This window comes from Oryx dammah, unplaced genomic scaffold (assembly GCF_014754425.2).
Source record: "Oryx dammah isolate SB20612 unplaced genomic scaffold, SCBI_Odam_1.1 HiC_scaffold_25, whole genome shotgun sequence".
NCBI classification, from domain to species: Eukaryota; Metazoa; Chordata; class Mammalia; order Artiodactyla; family Bovidae; genus Oryx; species Oryx dammah.
In genome coordinates, this window is record NW_024070209.1 from 97,982,035 (window position 1) to 97,996,823 (window position 14,789).

The 14,789-nt window shown below is 55.1% G+C and overlaps 1 protein-coding gene across 12 annotated transcripts in view; it reads left to right on the top strand.

Moving 5' to 3' along the window:
- Positions 1-14,789, top strand: part of SPTAN1 (spectrin alpha, non-erythrocytic 1) — a 58,421-nt gene that overhangs the window by 43,090 nt on the left and 542 nt on the right. For 6 of the 12 annotated variants that reach the window (XM_040225277.1, XM_040225279.1, XM_040225276.1 and 3 more), the window contains 18 exons: positions 891-995; positions 2,354-2,562; positions 3,566-3,686; positions 3,872-3,993; positions 4,344-4,476; positions 6,052-6,150; positions 7,742-7,901; positions 8,485-8,561; positions 9,141-9,350; positions 9,705-10,001; positions 10,519-10,631; positions 10,931-10,948; positions 12,044-12,106; positions 13,300-13,354; positions 13,769-13,965; positions 14,059-14,112; positions 14,197-14,343; positions 14,429-14,576. In XM_040225277.1, the coding sequence (XP_040081211.1) occupies positions 891-995; positions 2,354-2,562; positions 3,566-3,686; positions 3,872-3,993; positions 4,344-4,476; positions 6,052-6,150; positions 7,742-7,901; positions 8,485-8,561; positions 9,141-9,350; positions 9,705-10,001; positions 10,519-10,631; positions 10,931-10,948; positions 12,044-12,106; positions 13,300-13,354; positions 13,769-13,965; positions 14,059-14,112; positions 14,197-14,343; positions 14,429-14,576 (2,328 nt within the window). The remainder of the gene's footprint in view (positions 1-890; positions 996-2,353; positions 2,563-3,565; positions 3,687-3,871; positions 3,994-4,343; positions 4,477-6,051; positions 6,151-7,741; positions 7,902-8,484; positions 8,562-9,140; positions 9,351-9,704; positions 10,002-10,518; positions 10,632-10,930; positions 10,949-12,043; positions 12,107-13,299; positions 13,355-13,768; positions 13,966-14,058; positions 14,113-14,196; positions 14,344-14,428; positions 14,577-14,789) is intronic. The other 6 variants (XM_040225287.1, XM_040225282.1, XM_040225284.1 and 3 more) reach the window with 2 other exon arrangements.

Consider the following 14,789-nt stretch of genomic DNA (forward strand, 5'->3'; position numbering starts at 1 on the left):
GGTTCTGAGGTGACGCTGGGGCTCCCTTCCCCCCAGGGGGTTCTGAGTTGACGCTGGGGCTCCCTTCCCCCCAGGGGGCTTCTGAGGTGACGCTGGGGCTCCCTTCCCCCCAGGAGGTTCTGTGAACAGGCAGGGCTCTCCCCGACATCCCCTTTAACAGGAAACTTCCTCGTCAGGTGTGAGCTGTGTGCTCCAGCGGGTTTCTAAGCAGAGGGAGGGGATGTAGAGAAGAGAAGAGCTTATCTGTGTGGGATGTGGATCGCTTGTCTCCACAAAGAATGCGAATAGGAGGAGGTGGTCGGGTCTGTGTGCAGGCCACTCCCCCAAGCCTATGCCCAGGTGGAAATAGGACAGTAAAGGGCCAGGAAGCTGGAGTTAGTCATACAGTCTCTGTAGACAGTGTAGAGATCATAGAAAGTCTAAAGAGAAAATTTTAGAGACCACTGTTCTATATACATCTGGTCCACACTTATTTCCATGAGTGTTTGTTTAGCTGTGGCTCTATGTGTATTTGAGCCCATGAGTAATTTATCACTGGTCTGTATTGGTAGTGTTATTTCAAGTCATGAAAAGCTCTTGGTGAACGTTTGGATAACTGCCTCAGGCCATCACGGAACGCGGGCATGGTTAAAGCACTCCATGCCGTTCTTGTGCTGTTGGGCACACCGGTGCTTTCTGCCCAGGGGAGGCTCCCCAGGAGAGTGGGGCTGCTTGTGTGTTCCACCACCGTGCCACAGTGAAGGCAGCTGGAGTGTTCACGCTCACGGGCCCTTGAGTCTGTGCCTGACAGACAGGCAAGGCGTGGGCAGCGGGGCTGGTCACACCACGTCAGAGCAGCAGCGTGTGGACAGACGTTCACAGCCAACAGTAATCTCCCCTTTCACTCCCAGGTGGAAGCCCTGCTGGCCTCTGAGGATTATGGCAAAGACCTGGCTTCTGTGAACAACTTGCTAAAAAAACATCAGCTGCTGGAGGCAGATATCTCTGCCCACGAGGTGAGCAGAGTGGCGCCCAGGCAAGGGTCTAGGGCATTATACATGCAAAAGTGAGAAATTATGCCTAAGAAATGTTACTTATATTAACTTGTGATGGGTTTATTTTAACCAGGTTAATACATTTTTCTCAGCTATCTTATTTTGCTACAATTCATAGACCTTATTTGGATTTCACAGTTTTTGTACGCATTCAGTTTTGTTTCTGTGCGTATATGCACATAGTTCCACGCAGTTGTGTTAAGTGTGTGGATCTGTGTCACCACCACCAAATGCAAGATACAGCCTTGTTCTGTGAGTGCAAACGAGCTTCCTTATAACCTTTCTAGCTGTATCCCTACCCTGTCCCTAACTCCTGGCAACCGCTGATCTGTTCGCCATCTCTCTAGTTCGTCATTAGAGAGTGTCATGTAAATGAGAACATACAGTGGGTAACATGCTGAGATTTTTTTGACTTAAACATTTTTTTTTAATGTAACGATTCGTTTAATTTTTAATGGCAAATGTTGACATGTAAAATCTATATAAACTCTCCTACGGGTTGTCAGTAGTAGTTTAGAGTATAAAATGGCTCTGAGACTCAGGGATGAACATTGCTGTCCTTCCCCAAATGCACCAGGTCCTTTAGAGTCAGTCTCAAGGGGAAAAAGGTCTTCAGGTATCTGAAAGTTGTCAGGCTCCTGGAAGTGGATGCCAGTTGTCCAGAATTCTAATTTTCTCATGAAAGTTTGAATTTTATCATTAGCAACAAACTCAGTTTTCTTTAAAGTGACAGGTTCACTTTATTCATCCGCGATAAAGTATTTGTCACTCCCAAAGTTAAGAATGACCATAGTTTATTGGCCATTCTTCCGAGTGAAAATGATGGTCTGTGAAAGAAGTGGCCAGTTCAGCTCGGAACATGCTTCTCCTTTGGACAGTCATGGACTTCAGCACCCACAGAAGTACTTTGTGTGGGTTCCCCGTTTTATCAGATGGGATATGAAAATGACATGTACTCAAAGATGGATGTGTAATAAAATTAACAACTTGGCTTCTTTTTTAAGGATCTGCTTAAGTGAAAGAGCGATTTCTGTTGAAAAGTGGGGGCAGTGAAGAATCAGGTTTCTGCTCATAGTTTGCACACTAACTTGAGCAATAGCACCCCCACTGTGGGTTTTGCACCATCAGTGCAAATGTTCACACAGTGAAAGAGAAGAAAAAGGCAGTGTTTTTGTATTGTTATGAAAATAGTTTTGATCTCTTAGAGCTCCAGGGGTCCACACCCCTAAACCAGCCCCTCAATGAGGAAGTTCTGATTCACAAGCAGCTGCTTGCAGGAGACCCAGATTTCTGACCCTCTGCTGTGTCCCTGGCCCCAGGACCGCCTGAAGGACCTCAACAGCCAGGCAGACAGCCTGATGACCAGCAGCGCCTTCGACACCTCCCAGGTGAAGGATAAGCGGGACACCATCAACGCCCGTTTCCAGAAGATCAAGAGCATGGCCGCCTCGCGGCGAGCTAGGCTGAATGAGTCCCACCGCCTGCACCAGTTCTTCCGGGATATGGACGATGAGGAGTCCTGGATCAAGTACGTGCTCGCGCTCGGCGTCCCCATAGCCTTAGGAACCCTGGGGTTCATTCTCTCCTGGATCCTGGTGGCGAGGCGGATATGGGTCAGATTCTGGGCCCCGCTCGGCCCAGCCTTGGTACACACCTGTGGTGGGATGTCTCTGCTTCCCCTCCTGTGTCTGGTGATGGTGACCAGCACAGACTCCATATGGTAGTGTGGGTGATGGCGCCCAGGGCTTGTCTAGACCCCGCCCTAAGGTGACTGGTAACATTAGTGAGGTCCACCTGGGGAAGACTGCTGCTTGGGGGAAGGGAAACTTGCTGTGCTTTGTTTTTATCATCCCACCCCCAGAATTCTCGTGTACTTTTTTCAGATGATACGGCATGTAAACAGACCATTTTTAAGGACAGATTGTGATTGTTGATTGTCAGTCGCTTTGTCATGTCCGACTCTGTGACCTCATGGAGTGCAGTATGCCAGGCTTCCCTGTCCTTCACCAGCTCCTGGAGTTTGCTCAAACTCATGTCCATTGAGTCGGTGATGGCTTCCAACCATCTCATCCTCTGCCACCCGATTCTCTTTTTGCCAATATCCTCTCAGTTCCTCACTTCCTTAAAAAGCTATTTATGGGACTTCCCTGGTGGTCCAGCAGTTAAGATTTGGTGCTTCCACTTCAGGGGGTACAGTTTTCATCCCTGGTCCGGGATCGAAGATCCCACATACCACACAATGAGGCCAGAATTTTAAAAAAGAGTTGTTTAAAAAACGCTGTCTCTAGTAGCATCTTCACAGGCGTATGTTTGATGAGGTGAGATTGATAGGGTGTCTGCAATGGGTGCTCCTTGAGACATGCGTGGTCTCTGTGCATTGGGAAGTGGAGGCTTTGTTCCCTAGAAGAGCGGCGCAGACACTCCTGAAGGGGTGGGTAGACGCAGGAAGGAGATTGTGGGGTCTGTGAACGTCACAGCTCTGTGACCACGCAGCTCCAGTTACACAGATGCTGACTGCCTATGTTTTCCAGGGAGAAGAAGCTGCTGGTGAGCTCAGAGGACTACGGCCGCGACCTGACGGGCGTCCAGAACCTGAGGAAGAAGCACAAACGGCTGGAGGCAGAGCTGGCTGCCCACGAGCCGGCCATTCAGGTGAGGGGCCACCTCCTGGCTGAACGTGCCTGGACAAGCTCGTCTCACTGAGGTCTCTGCAGTGTTTATGGCCCCTCGTTCTAGAGAGCGGTGGGGAAAGTCTGAATCGGATTTTGAGACCCTTTCCTGGAAGCATGTAGAAGCAGGCGCGATCACTGTTGAGTCTAATTGCTCTTACCTGTCAGGGTGTCCTGGACACTGGAAAGAAGCTGTCTGATGACAACACCATTGGGAAGGAGGAGATTCAGCAGCGCCTGGCGCAGTTCGTGGAGCACTGGAAGGAGCTGAAGCAGCTGGCAGCCGCCCGGTGAGTGGGCTGGGGGCACAGTGGGTGGGGCTTGCTCAGGGCTCTGGGCCCTCCAGCCCTTCCGGACCTCTTCCTGCAGGTGCCCGTGCCACAGTCACCTTGCTTCAGAAGCATCTCTGACAGCCCCAGGCTGAGCTGGTCCCGTTACATGTAGTCCCGAGCTGGACCCCACATGTGGTTCTAGAGCTTCCTGTTTCATCAGCACTGGCTGTTTCATGTTAGGAGGAGGAGAAGGGCTTGAATGAACAATTTACAACACACACTCAGCACTCATGTTTTTAAGCGTCCAAGTTAGAGGAGCTTATGGCTGATTTTTTTTTTTTTTTCTTTTAACAATTTCCTGCGATTAGGGGCCAGCGGCTAGAAGAATCTTTGGAATATCAGCAGTTTGTAGCCAATGTGGAGGAGGAGGAAGCCTGGATCAATGAGAAGATGACCCTGGTGGCCAGTGAGGATTACGGAGACACTCTCGCTGCCATCCAGGTAGAGACCGGGGCTGCTGTCTGCTGACCACCTTTTTCGCCAGCTTGCTCAGTGGCCATGCTTTTACCAGGAGAGCATTCAGGGCTGTCAGGCAAGGTCTCCTTGGCGACTTTCAGTCCTCAGGAGCCCATGTCAGAGACACTTGCCTTTGTGTAGACAGAATTGGGGTGACTCTGTCTGCCTCGATTCATGGGGTTCTTGGAACCCTGTTGTCAGCTCAGCAGTATCGCTGGTATCACCACCACAGGTTTCCGGGACATCTTCAGCATCCTGTGACTGCCTTAACAGTTACCACAAGCTAGGTGGCTTTAAAAACTACAGGAGCTTGTTTTGTCTTGGTTTGGGGAGCAGAGGTCCGGGATCAAGGTGTCAGCAGGGCCTTGCTGTCCCACTTTGTTGCCTCCTCCAGCTCCGGGAGCTCGGCTTGTAGCAGTGCAGCCCCGCCTCTGTCCTGCTCTCCCAGGAGCTGGTCTTCCTTCTGCGTTTGCCATGGCGTTCTCTCTGGGTGTGTCCATGTTGGGACTCTCCTCCTCTCACACGTGTGGGACATCAGTCGCACTGGATTAGGGCCACCCGGACACTCACGTCTTAACTCAGTTGCAGTCACATTACTAGGTGCTGGGCTAGCACTTGGTATATTGAGCACACGTTTCAACCCATAACACACCTCCTCAGGACATTGGTTAGCTGTTGCCGTGGAACAACACTAAAGAGAACAGTTCTTTCCCATGGATCTGTGCCTTGATGGGCATTTTCTCAGCTGCTCTCACACAGCTGCACTGAGGCAGGGGGCTGCTGGGCTAAGTCCATGATGACGTCATTTACATGGCTCTGACTGGGACGTCTCAGTGGCCTCACTGTCCAACAAAGTTAGATCAGCTTCTGTGGGCGGTGTTAACAGAGGCCAAGGCCAGGCTGCAGGGGCTTTAAGGCCTGGCCTGTGGGACAGAGCAGCCCGGCTTCCCTCTTCATAGGAGTGGCACTTTGTAGTTGAGTGTTCTCCATCCGTGCCCCCAGTTGTGGAAGCAGAGTGTGCATTCCCGATTGTTGGAGCGGCCCCTGAGCCACGCTCCTGCCAGGGAGTCCTCCCAGGTGGTCGGGGGATGCGGGTAGACAGTAGAGGCAGGCAGTGGTCTCCTGTCCTCTGCGTTGCTGAGTTCCCTGAAAGCCAACACAAGGGCCACTGTCTCCGGTGCTTCAGCTGTGTGGAGGGAAAGACGAGACTTTGAAGGCCCCCAGGAGACATGCTTGAGTTAAATCTTAGGGCAGGCATCCCTGTTCAGTTGGTGCTTATCTGAAGGTTCCACTGTGTCCATTCTGTGGTCTCCAGGGAACAGAAGGCCTGTGCTGGTTGACTGGCAAGAGCTTCACCTCTTCAGAAAGGCCTTCCCTGGCTCCCCCACCTCTAGTCATGCTTAACACTTTATGATTTCCAGTTTATTCTGCATCCATTGTCGTCTTTGCCCCAGCTGACTGGAGTCCCTGTGAGGGCACCCCCAGTCCTGCTCCTCTGTAGTCCTGCCCACCACATGTATGCCAGGCTCTCAGGAGTTGGCTTGGCTGCTTCCACTGCAGGGCTTGCTGAAGAAACACGAAGCCTTCGAGACGGACTTCACTGTCCACAAGGACCGAGTGAATGACGTCTGCACTAACGGACAAGACCTGGTTAAGAAGGTGAGCCTGGCCCATGGGTACGAGCCTCTTTTCCCAATAGCAGCTCCGTCCCTGTATTCCGTGATTAACTGGATAGCCCTCCTTCTTTTGCTAATATCTATTTATTTGGCTTTGCTGGGTCTCAGTGGTGGCATGCAGGCTCTTAGCTGCAGCATATGGAATGTAGTCCCCTGACCAGGGGGCCCCCTGCATTGGGAGCTTAGTCTTAGCCACTGGACCACCAGGGAATCCCCTCCTCTTCTGAAGTCAGTGAGTAAAGCTGACTCTGCAGCACTTGAATTTTTCTGCCTTAATTAGGCAAAACAGTAGCCCTGCTGGTCCTTCTGGGACACTGGCGTTGCCATGGGGCTGCTCTTCTAGTTTCTTCTCCAGGAATTCAGCTCTTTATAGAGGTGGCAGAACACACAGGTCGTCACCCCTAAAGCCCCCACCAGAGATGGACCCAGCTGACACCTGTGGGTTGGACCCCCCAACCCCCAGACTCTGTTCTAGTGCAGAGCCACCCACAAAGTTAAATGGCACCTGTTGAATTGGTGTGCATCGAGGGTAAAATCCAACTGCTCTCCAGGACATTAGACAGACGCATCTGTTAAAACTCAAGGTTCATTGCATTCAGACAGCCTTTTAGGGTGAAAGCAAAAAATAAGCAAGACGTCTTGGTACTTTCTCAGCAGCAGTGAAGTGAGGTCACTCCCAGGTTGAAATCCAGGCTAAATGCAGTGCCCTCAATCTGTCATGAGCTCCACAAGACAGAAGACTTCTACCAACTCTGATTTCCTGTCTCAAACACATAATGAGTGATTAAGATTCCTCATCACAGAATTTGCCCTGGCGATCAGATTAGAGGTTTGCTCCTGGTGTTTGCTCCACAGGTGGTAACAGTGTAGTTAAAATCCATGTTTGCTGAGGAGCTTTACTTCTTTCTTGCCCTCATGGGCAAATAACCTGATAGAGGCTAATCTCGGATACAGACCAGTGTCCACAAAGACGAGGCGCTTGCAGGACTCGCCACACTCGTGCGCTCACGCAGCGTTCTCTGTCCTTTAAGCCTGTGAGACGGCGCTCTCCACTGTTCTTTGATCTGGCAGAGCCTGGTGCACTGTTCCCAACAACAGTCTTCATTTGCTCTTCTTAAATCTTATGCTGACTTAACAGTTTGTGTTTTCACATACAGTTCTGACCAAGACTGAATCAAAGTGATTGGAGCTTAATATTTTTTAATATCCCCAGTGTGAAAATATTGTTCTGAGACATTGTTTTTATGGGATACACTTAGTAGCCAGTAAGTCATAATTACTTTGGCTTTCTCTCATTTTTTGCTATCACAAATAATACGAGTGAGTACCTCGTCGTGACCAAACATTTTATCACATTCCACATTATTACTTCCAGGAGTGGCATTGCTAGTGCTCATCTCTGTGAGACTCTTACTCTGTTGTTCTCAGAAAAGCCTCCAAGCATCCTTGGGGTGGAGGGGCAGAGGGGGCACGGCCCGTCTCGGCAGCTGCGAGCCCGCCGGGCAGCGGGAGGTGCAGATCAGGTAACCACGGCGGAGGCAAGACTGATGGCGGCTGCCTTCTCCTTGTCCTAGAACAATCACCATGAGGAGAACATCTCTTCCAAGATGAAGGGCTTGAACGGAAAAGTGTCAGACTTGGAGAAGGCTGCCTCCCAGAGGAAGGCAAAGCTCGACGAGAACTCGGCCTTCCTCCAATTCAACTGGAAGGCCGATGTGGTGGAGTCCTGGATCGGTAAGCGTGGCCTCGGTGCCACCAGAGTCTCATTCCCTCCTGGGCAGATGGTTTTCTTCTGTGGAGAAGAAACTGGCGGGAAGTGGGCATACCAGAGACCCTCTCCACTGGGCACACCACTAGTAACAGCAGAGTCCTGATGCCCCTTCCAGAGTGGGGGTTAACCAAACCAAGGTCCTGGGCGTCACAGCACAAGGGCCACACCAGCAGGACCAGCCTGCATCAGCACTGCCCCCTGAGCTACACGGGCCCAGAGTGTGTGTGGTCCAGCCTCCCAGCAAGGGCACCTGCACTGATCTCAGGACCCACGTGACCCTGGTAATGGCTGTCTCATAAGTAGCAACTGAACCACACCCAGCACAGGCTGGAGGAGGGACCTCTTCATCAGGGACGTAGAGGAGGGGCCTGGATGCAGGAAGGAGCCAGCTCAGGTGTATTCAGAGACTGCTGTCAGTGGTACTGGAATTTAAATGTAAGCGAGACAGTAGGTGCCTGGGTGTTCTTGTCTTTTGGTTTGTTGTTGTTGTTCATTTATTTCTTAAATTGAGATGGGGTAGTTGATTACTCTTGCTTGGTTTTCCAGGTGAAAAGGAGAACAGCTTGAAGACAGATGATTATGGTCGAGATCTGTCTTCTGTCCAAACTCTCCTCACCAAACAGGTCAGTCACAGCTATTTGACTGATGATTGGATTTTACTCACATAGTATTCCCTGGTGGGCGAATGATGGTCAGCATGTTTTTTGGACTGTGTTATATTAGGCCCTGGGGATGATTGGTGAGAGACAGGCCTGGTCCTCAGGACGCTCTCAGACGAAGCCTCTGAGCTGCAGCCTGTTGGGTGCTAACAGGGCTGAGCACCGCAGGGTGTGGGCCTCACCCAAGTGGTATCTGCCTCGGTTTCCAGCAGGCGGGGGTTGATGGGAGCATCTCCCCAGAGGAGACATCTAAGCTAGGTCACGGAAGGTGAATTGAAAGTGGTCAAGGGAGAGCCAGGTGGGCATTCTTGGCAGAGGTAGTAGGGCGAGTCTGCCCTTTTGCATCAGCCCCAGGCTAAAAGCGGGGATGAGGAGGAGCTGTCACAGGACTTGTGGTCTGAGGAGATGCAGAACAGTGGCCAGGTTTGGCCCAGTGTCAGGGGAAGGTGGGGACTTGAGGCTGCCATCCCAGCCGGGGCGCTGGACAGAGCGCAGTCGTCTCTCGCCCCAACGCTGTCCCTGCCTTCTCGGCCCTCCTTCCAGGAAACCTTCGATGCTGGCCTGCAGGCCTTCCAGCAGGAGGGCATCGCCAACATCACTGCCCTCAAAGATCAGCTGCTGGCCGCCAAGCACGTTCAGTCCAAGGCCATCGAGGCCCGCCACGCTGCCCTCATGAAGAGGTGGAGCCAGCTCCTGGCCAATTCGGCCACCCGGAAGAAGAAGCTGCTGGAGGCACAGAGTCACTTCCGCAAGGTAAGCGCGGCCCCGGCCAGCTCTGCAGACGTGGATGGCAAACCCAGCTCTGCTCGGGGGCGTGGGATCAACATAAACCAGCCAGGTGGGGCCCTTGTCTTCATGAGGCTGCTGCTCTGGAAGCACCTGGGACACTGAGCTTGCTCATCCCAGAAAGGGGAACATGGGAGAAAGATGGAGGCCCCTCAGCAGTGGGAGAAGGGGGCCAGAGCGGTGAGCAAGCAAGATGCCCTGGGAACGAGCCCCGCCTTCCTGGGCCCCACACCACTGCCCGCCGATTCGCCCACCAAGGATGGTCCCTACGGCCCCACAAGGCACCTGCAGCTGTGCTCACTCAGTCACCTCTGCCTTCAGGTAGAGGATCTCTTCCTGACCTTTGCCAAAAAGGCTTCAGCCTTCAACAGCTGGTTTGAAAATGCAGAGGAGGACTTAACAGACCCAGTGCGCTGCAACTCCCTGGAAGAGATCAAGGCCTTGAGAGAGGCCCACGACGCCTTCCGCTCCTCGCTGAGCTCGGCCCAGGCCGACTTCAACCAGCTAGCTGAGCTGGACCGCCAGATCAAGAGCTTCCGCGTGGCCTCCAACCCCTACACCTGGTTCACCATGGAGGCCCTGGAGGAGACCTGGAGGAACCTTCAGAAGATCATCAAGGTGCTTCCCCGCAGGAGGGCCAGGCCCTGGCAGGGAAGCCCTTCCTTCATGAGGAGTGAGGAGTCGGGATGGAGGGCAATTTCCTTTATCACAAGTCACTGTGTGTGAGTCCCCCCGCCCCACCCCAAGTCTGGCGTCTTGGGGCATGTGAGCTGCTGAATGCCTCCCGGATGCCTTCTGTGCTGTCTTTGGGCTGAGGTTAATAGCTCGTCCTCCTTGGCCCCGCAAGGGCGTGGATCTTGTGTCCACTTTCAGAAAAATACTTCCTGTTTGTATCAGATGCTAAGACAGGCTGGCAATAGCGGAGCCTGGGCCTGTCTGAGAAGGGGCGTGGTGACATGCCTCTGCCTCCTTGTTCAGTCACTCAGTCGTGTCTGACTCTTTGCGACCCCCATGGCCTGTAGCACGCCCAGCCTCCCTGTCCTTCATCGTCTCCCGGAGTTTGCTCAAATTCCTGCCCATTAGATTGATGATGCCGTCCAACCATCTCATCCCTGCTTGCCTCCTTGGTCCTTAGGAAAGGGAGCTGGAGCTGCAGAAGGAGCAGCGGCGGCAGGAGGAGAATGACAAGCTGCGCCAAGAGTTCGCCCAGCACGCCAACGCCTTCCACCAGTGGATCCAGGAGACCAGGTCCGGCCCCACTGCTGGGAGCGCATCCAGGGGTCCGAGTGCCCAGCCCTGGGGCCGGAGGGGTGGGCAGACTGAGGGGTGTTCGCCAGGAAACTGTTCCCGAGACGAGTCGCTGGTCCTGGATTGGGTGGGACTGAGCGCAGCCGCCCTGCACGGTGACGGAGGTGCAGAGTCGAGTCGGCATGGTACTGACGATCTCGGTTTTGTCTCTCTCTCTCTCCTGTCTGTCTCTGCCCCTCGCGATCGCTGCTGTCCGGACACCGCCCTGTCTTGTGGCTGCTTGGATCCCGCCTCCACAGAACGTATCTCCTCGATGGGTTAATATTGACTTCCTATTTCTGCGGGCTCGTGGTGTGGTGGTGTCTCATGTGCTTGTTCTCTGCCCTCCGTCCCGTTGTGGCCTGGCTTGCAGAGGATCGCGGGATGGGCCTTCCCGTCCCGGGCGGGCTGCACGTTCCCCCGCCTGCCCCTCTCCTGGCACCTGCCCCCTGCCCTGATGGCCTGTGGTCCAGGAAGGGGAGCCACTCCCATGTTCCTCTTCGGGTTCCAAAGGTTCCCTGAGGGAGAGAGACTAGGCCAGAGGCCAGAGCTGAGAGTCCCCTTGCTCGTTCAGCTGTGGGGATTACCCTGGAGTTTCTGCCTTTTGGCCCCATGTCTGATGGGACCGTATTGAGTCCCACAGAGGTCAGGGGCATGAGACAGGACGACAGTGTTGAGGGGGCTCGGGCTGGCGTGCTAAGTCCCCTGTGCACTGACTTCTGGGGGCTGAGGCTGTCGTTCGCCTTCATAGGAAGCGTAAGGGCCCAGGGTTTCTGAGTGATGGGGAAGAGGGCTTGGGAGGAGCCCTGAGAGGCGTAGGGCTGTCCTGCCCAGTCCCGGGGGGCCTCCTCTCCAGGCCGGGGGCCTCTGCTCGGATCAGGCACGTTTGCATTGTCTCCCAGGACCACGGTGGCTTAGACTAGCACTCCAGAGGCCCAGCAAGCAGGTCCATCAGGTGTTAGAGGAGGCAGCAGGAGAAGGTGCCCCCTGATGAGCACCAGTTGAAGGCAGAGCAGGGGGGCATTTAGGGACCCCAGGTTCAGCTGGAGCTCGTGTGCCGCCCTGGTGTCCACTCTCCCTGCCCGGTGCCCATGGCTGTGTCTGCTGGTCTTGGTCTGTGTGTCCACGAGGTGCCCTGCTCCCCTTACCGTGTGGCTCCTCCCAGCCCTGTCCCGTCTCGCTTGGTCCCCTCGTGACCTGCCCCCCTGCAAGGCCGCCTGCCCTCCCAGGCCAGCCATCAGCTCGGGTCCCTGCCGGGACACCAGGTGGCCCTGCCTGTGCACTGCCAGCTTGGGCCTTGTGGTGTGTCTGTCTCGGTATGCTCTCGCCTCCCTTCCTCTGGTGTATTCATTTGGTTTCTTTTCTTTGAATAGCATAGCGTATCGTCGGGTCATTCGTGTCTATCAGTATGAAGTTGGGGATGATCTGTCTGGAAGGTTTTTCTCCTCTTATTTCTCTTCTTACCTCACTGTGGTTTTACCAATGCACTCTTGACTCCCCCAGGCGGCTCTGCTTTCTGACTAACCCACCGCCCGCGGCCACGTGGGCAGGAGGGATCTGTCCTCCCACTGCACCAGCGCCCACCCTCCTGCCCCCAGGTCCCGGTGGGGGGTGCTTGTCCTGGGGGGACGTAGTGTGCCTGGGAGTCTGACCTGCTGGGGTAGGAGGAAGCCTGGTGCCTTGCCTTGCTAGAGCACTTTGAACTTGGGGCAATTCCAGAGCTAACGCTGGCTCGCTGGGTGTTAAAAGGGTAGGTGGGGGCAAATGTGGGTACAGGGGAGGCCGGGCGCGACCCCATGAAGGACACGTGCACAGTGTGACTTGTCCCTGCACGTAACCTCGTTTGTCTGTTCACTGGTGGCCTCTGTGATCTCACACTGTTACGTCAGGAAGAGGCTCCCCAGAGGCCCCTCGCTCTTCAAAACTTGGCCTTGGAAGGAGCCTCTGGCGCTGTGTCTCTAGATGACAGAACCTGAACCTGGGGTTTAGTCACAGCCACCCCTCCTTTGGGCAGAATGAGAACAATTTCCAAAACCAATCTGGCCATGATCTCGGCATCCCAGTTTGCATGTCGAGGGGCCCTCTGACCACGTCCCCGTTGCCGTTAGTTCCCCTGGAGCGTGGGTGCCCTCCTCGGGGCCCCCTGGGTGGCTGTCGGCTCGCTGGCCTCCCCCCCACCCTCAGGCCTCCTGTCAGGTGGCGGGGCGGTGCAGGTGCCCTCCTCCCCTGGGGCCGCAGCCCCCCCTGTCCTGGGGGAGCTTAGTCGGCTCCTCAGGTGCCCTTCGAGGGCCTGGCTTGGCTCAGGCACCACGTCACAGCCTGGCTGGGCCTGAGGAGCCAGCCGCGTGCGACAGTGTCCCGGCTGGGGAGCAGAGAGCAGGCCGGGTGGGGCTCAGCCTGCCTCACCTGTGGGTGAATGCCAGCTTGGGCCGCAGCCTCTAAGCCCTGAAACTGGAGTAGCGGTACCTGCCCTCCCTGGCTCCCAGGGTTGCTGAGAAAAGATAGCCAATAGCAGATAGGTCTTGTTCTCTCAGTAAAAGGAATTCGAGACTGCAGGTCCTTTAATCTGAGGAAAGTTAACTTCACACTCACGATCAGGCCTCTTGCCTCACTGCGTGTCTGTGTTTAGGTCCTGCATGGTGGAAGAATCTGGGACCCTCGAATCTCAGCTTGAAGCTACCAAAGTAAGTGCCCATTCTGCCCACCTCTGCCAGCAGGCCTCCTTGGCTGCAGGTCAGGGACGAGGTGGGCTGCTTGGATGCCCCCCTTCTCCCTTGCCTTAAAGCAGCCCAGGACCGCCGTCACTTTAGAGGCTGCTGCCTGGAGCCCCGCTTGGACAGGAAGAGGCTCGTTGGGTCTCCTGTATCCCGTTGCCCTGGCAGGTCAACCGGCTGATCGGTGCCTCTCACACTGAAGCCTCCGCCTTTGTTGAGGCTGTAGGGTTTTAGCTTCATCCAGTCCCTCCTTTCCCCTTGCAGGCAGCCCTACAGGCCTCAGGCTGGGGTGCTGAGACTGAGGAGGGCTGTTAAGGAGGCGTTTGAGCCCAGGGACCGAGGTAAGAACCCCTGACCCACGTGTCTTTGCCCTTCGCCCCACAGCGCAAACACCAGGAGATTCGAGCCATGAGAAGTCAGCTCAAGAAGATTGAAGACCTGGGGGCGGCCATGGAGGAAGCGCTGATCCTGGACAACAAGTACACGGAGCACAGCACCGTGGGCCTGGCCCAGCAGTGGGACCAGCTCGACCAGCTGGGCATGCGCATGCAGCACAACCTGGAGCAGCAGATCCAGGCCAGGTGCCCGCGGCTGCCTGGGGCGGGGGCGGGGGACACGTGCTGCCAGCCGCCTGGGCTGGAGGACCCCATCCCTGACCCTGTCTCTCCTTCCAGGAACACAACAGGAGTGACTGAGGAGGCCCTCAAAGAATTCAGCATGATGTTCAAGTGAGTATTCCTGCGCTCTCCCTGCTGGGGGAGGTGGGCTCAGTAGCAGGACCTCTGGGCTGAGGCGTCGGCTTTCTGGCACAGACACTTTGACAAGGACAAGTCCGGCCGGCTGAATCACCAGGAGTTCAAATCCTGTCTGCGCTCCCTGGGCTATGACCTGCCCATGGTGGAGGAAGGGGAGCCCGACCCTGAGTTCGAGGCCATCTTGGATACTGTGGATCCTAACAGGTGACCGTCAGGGAAGGAGCAGAAGTGGCTCTGCCCGAGGCTCCCGCTGTGCCCTCCCTACTCACTACCTTGCCCCCCACCCCAGGGATGGCCACGTCTCCCTGCAAGAGTACATGGCCTTTATGATCAGCCGTGAGACCGAGAACGTCAAGTCCAGCGAGGAGATCGAGAGCGCCTTCCGGGCCCTGAGCTCCGAAGGGAAGCCTTATGTGACCAAGGAGGAGCTGTACCAGGTCTGGGGCTCTGCTTCTGGGGCCGGGGGGTGGGTGTGTCCTTTGAAAGGCAAAAGCCCAGGCAAGGCTGGCCCCGAGCTTGGGGGCAGAGCTGAGTCTAGAGTCGCAGCCCCTTTTACCCCATTTTCAAGTGAAACTCAGCCCAGGCTAAAAAGGCCGTTAATGGCAGAGATCCAGAAGCTCAGACATGGATGTTTCTGAAGTCGGGCCCAC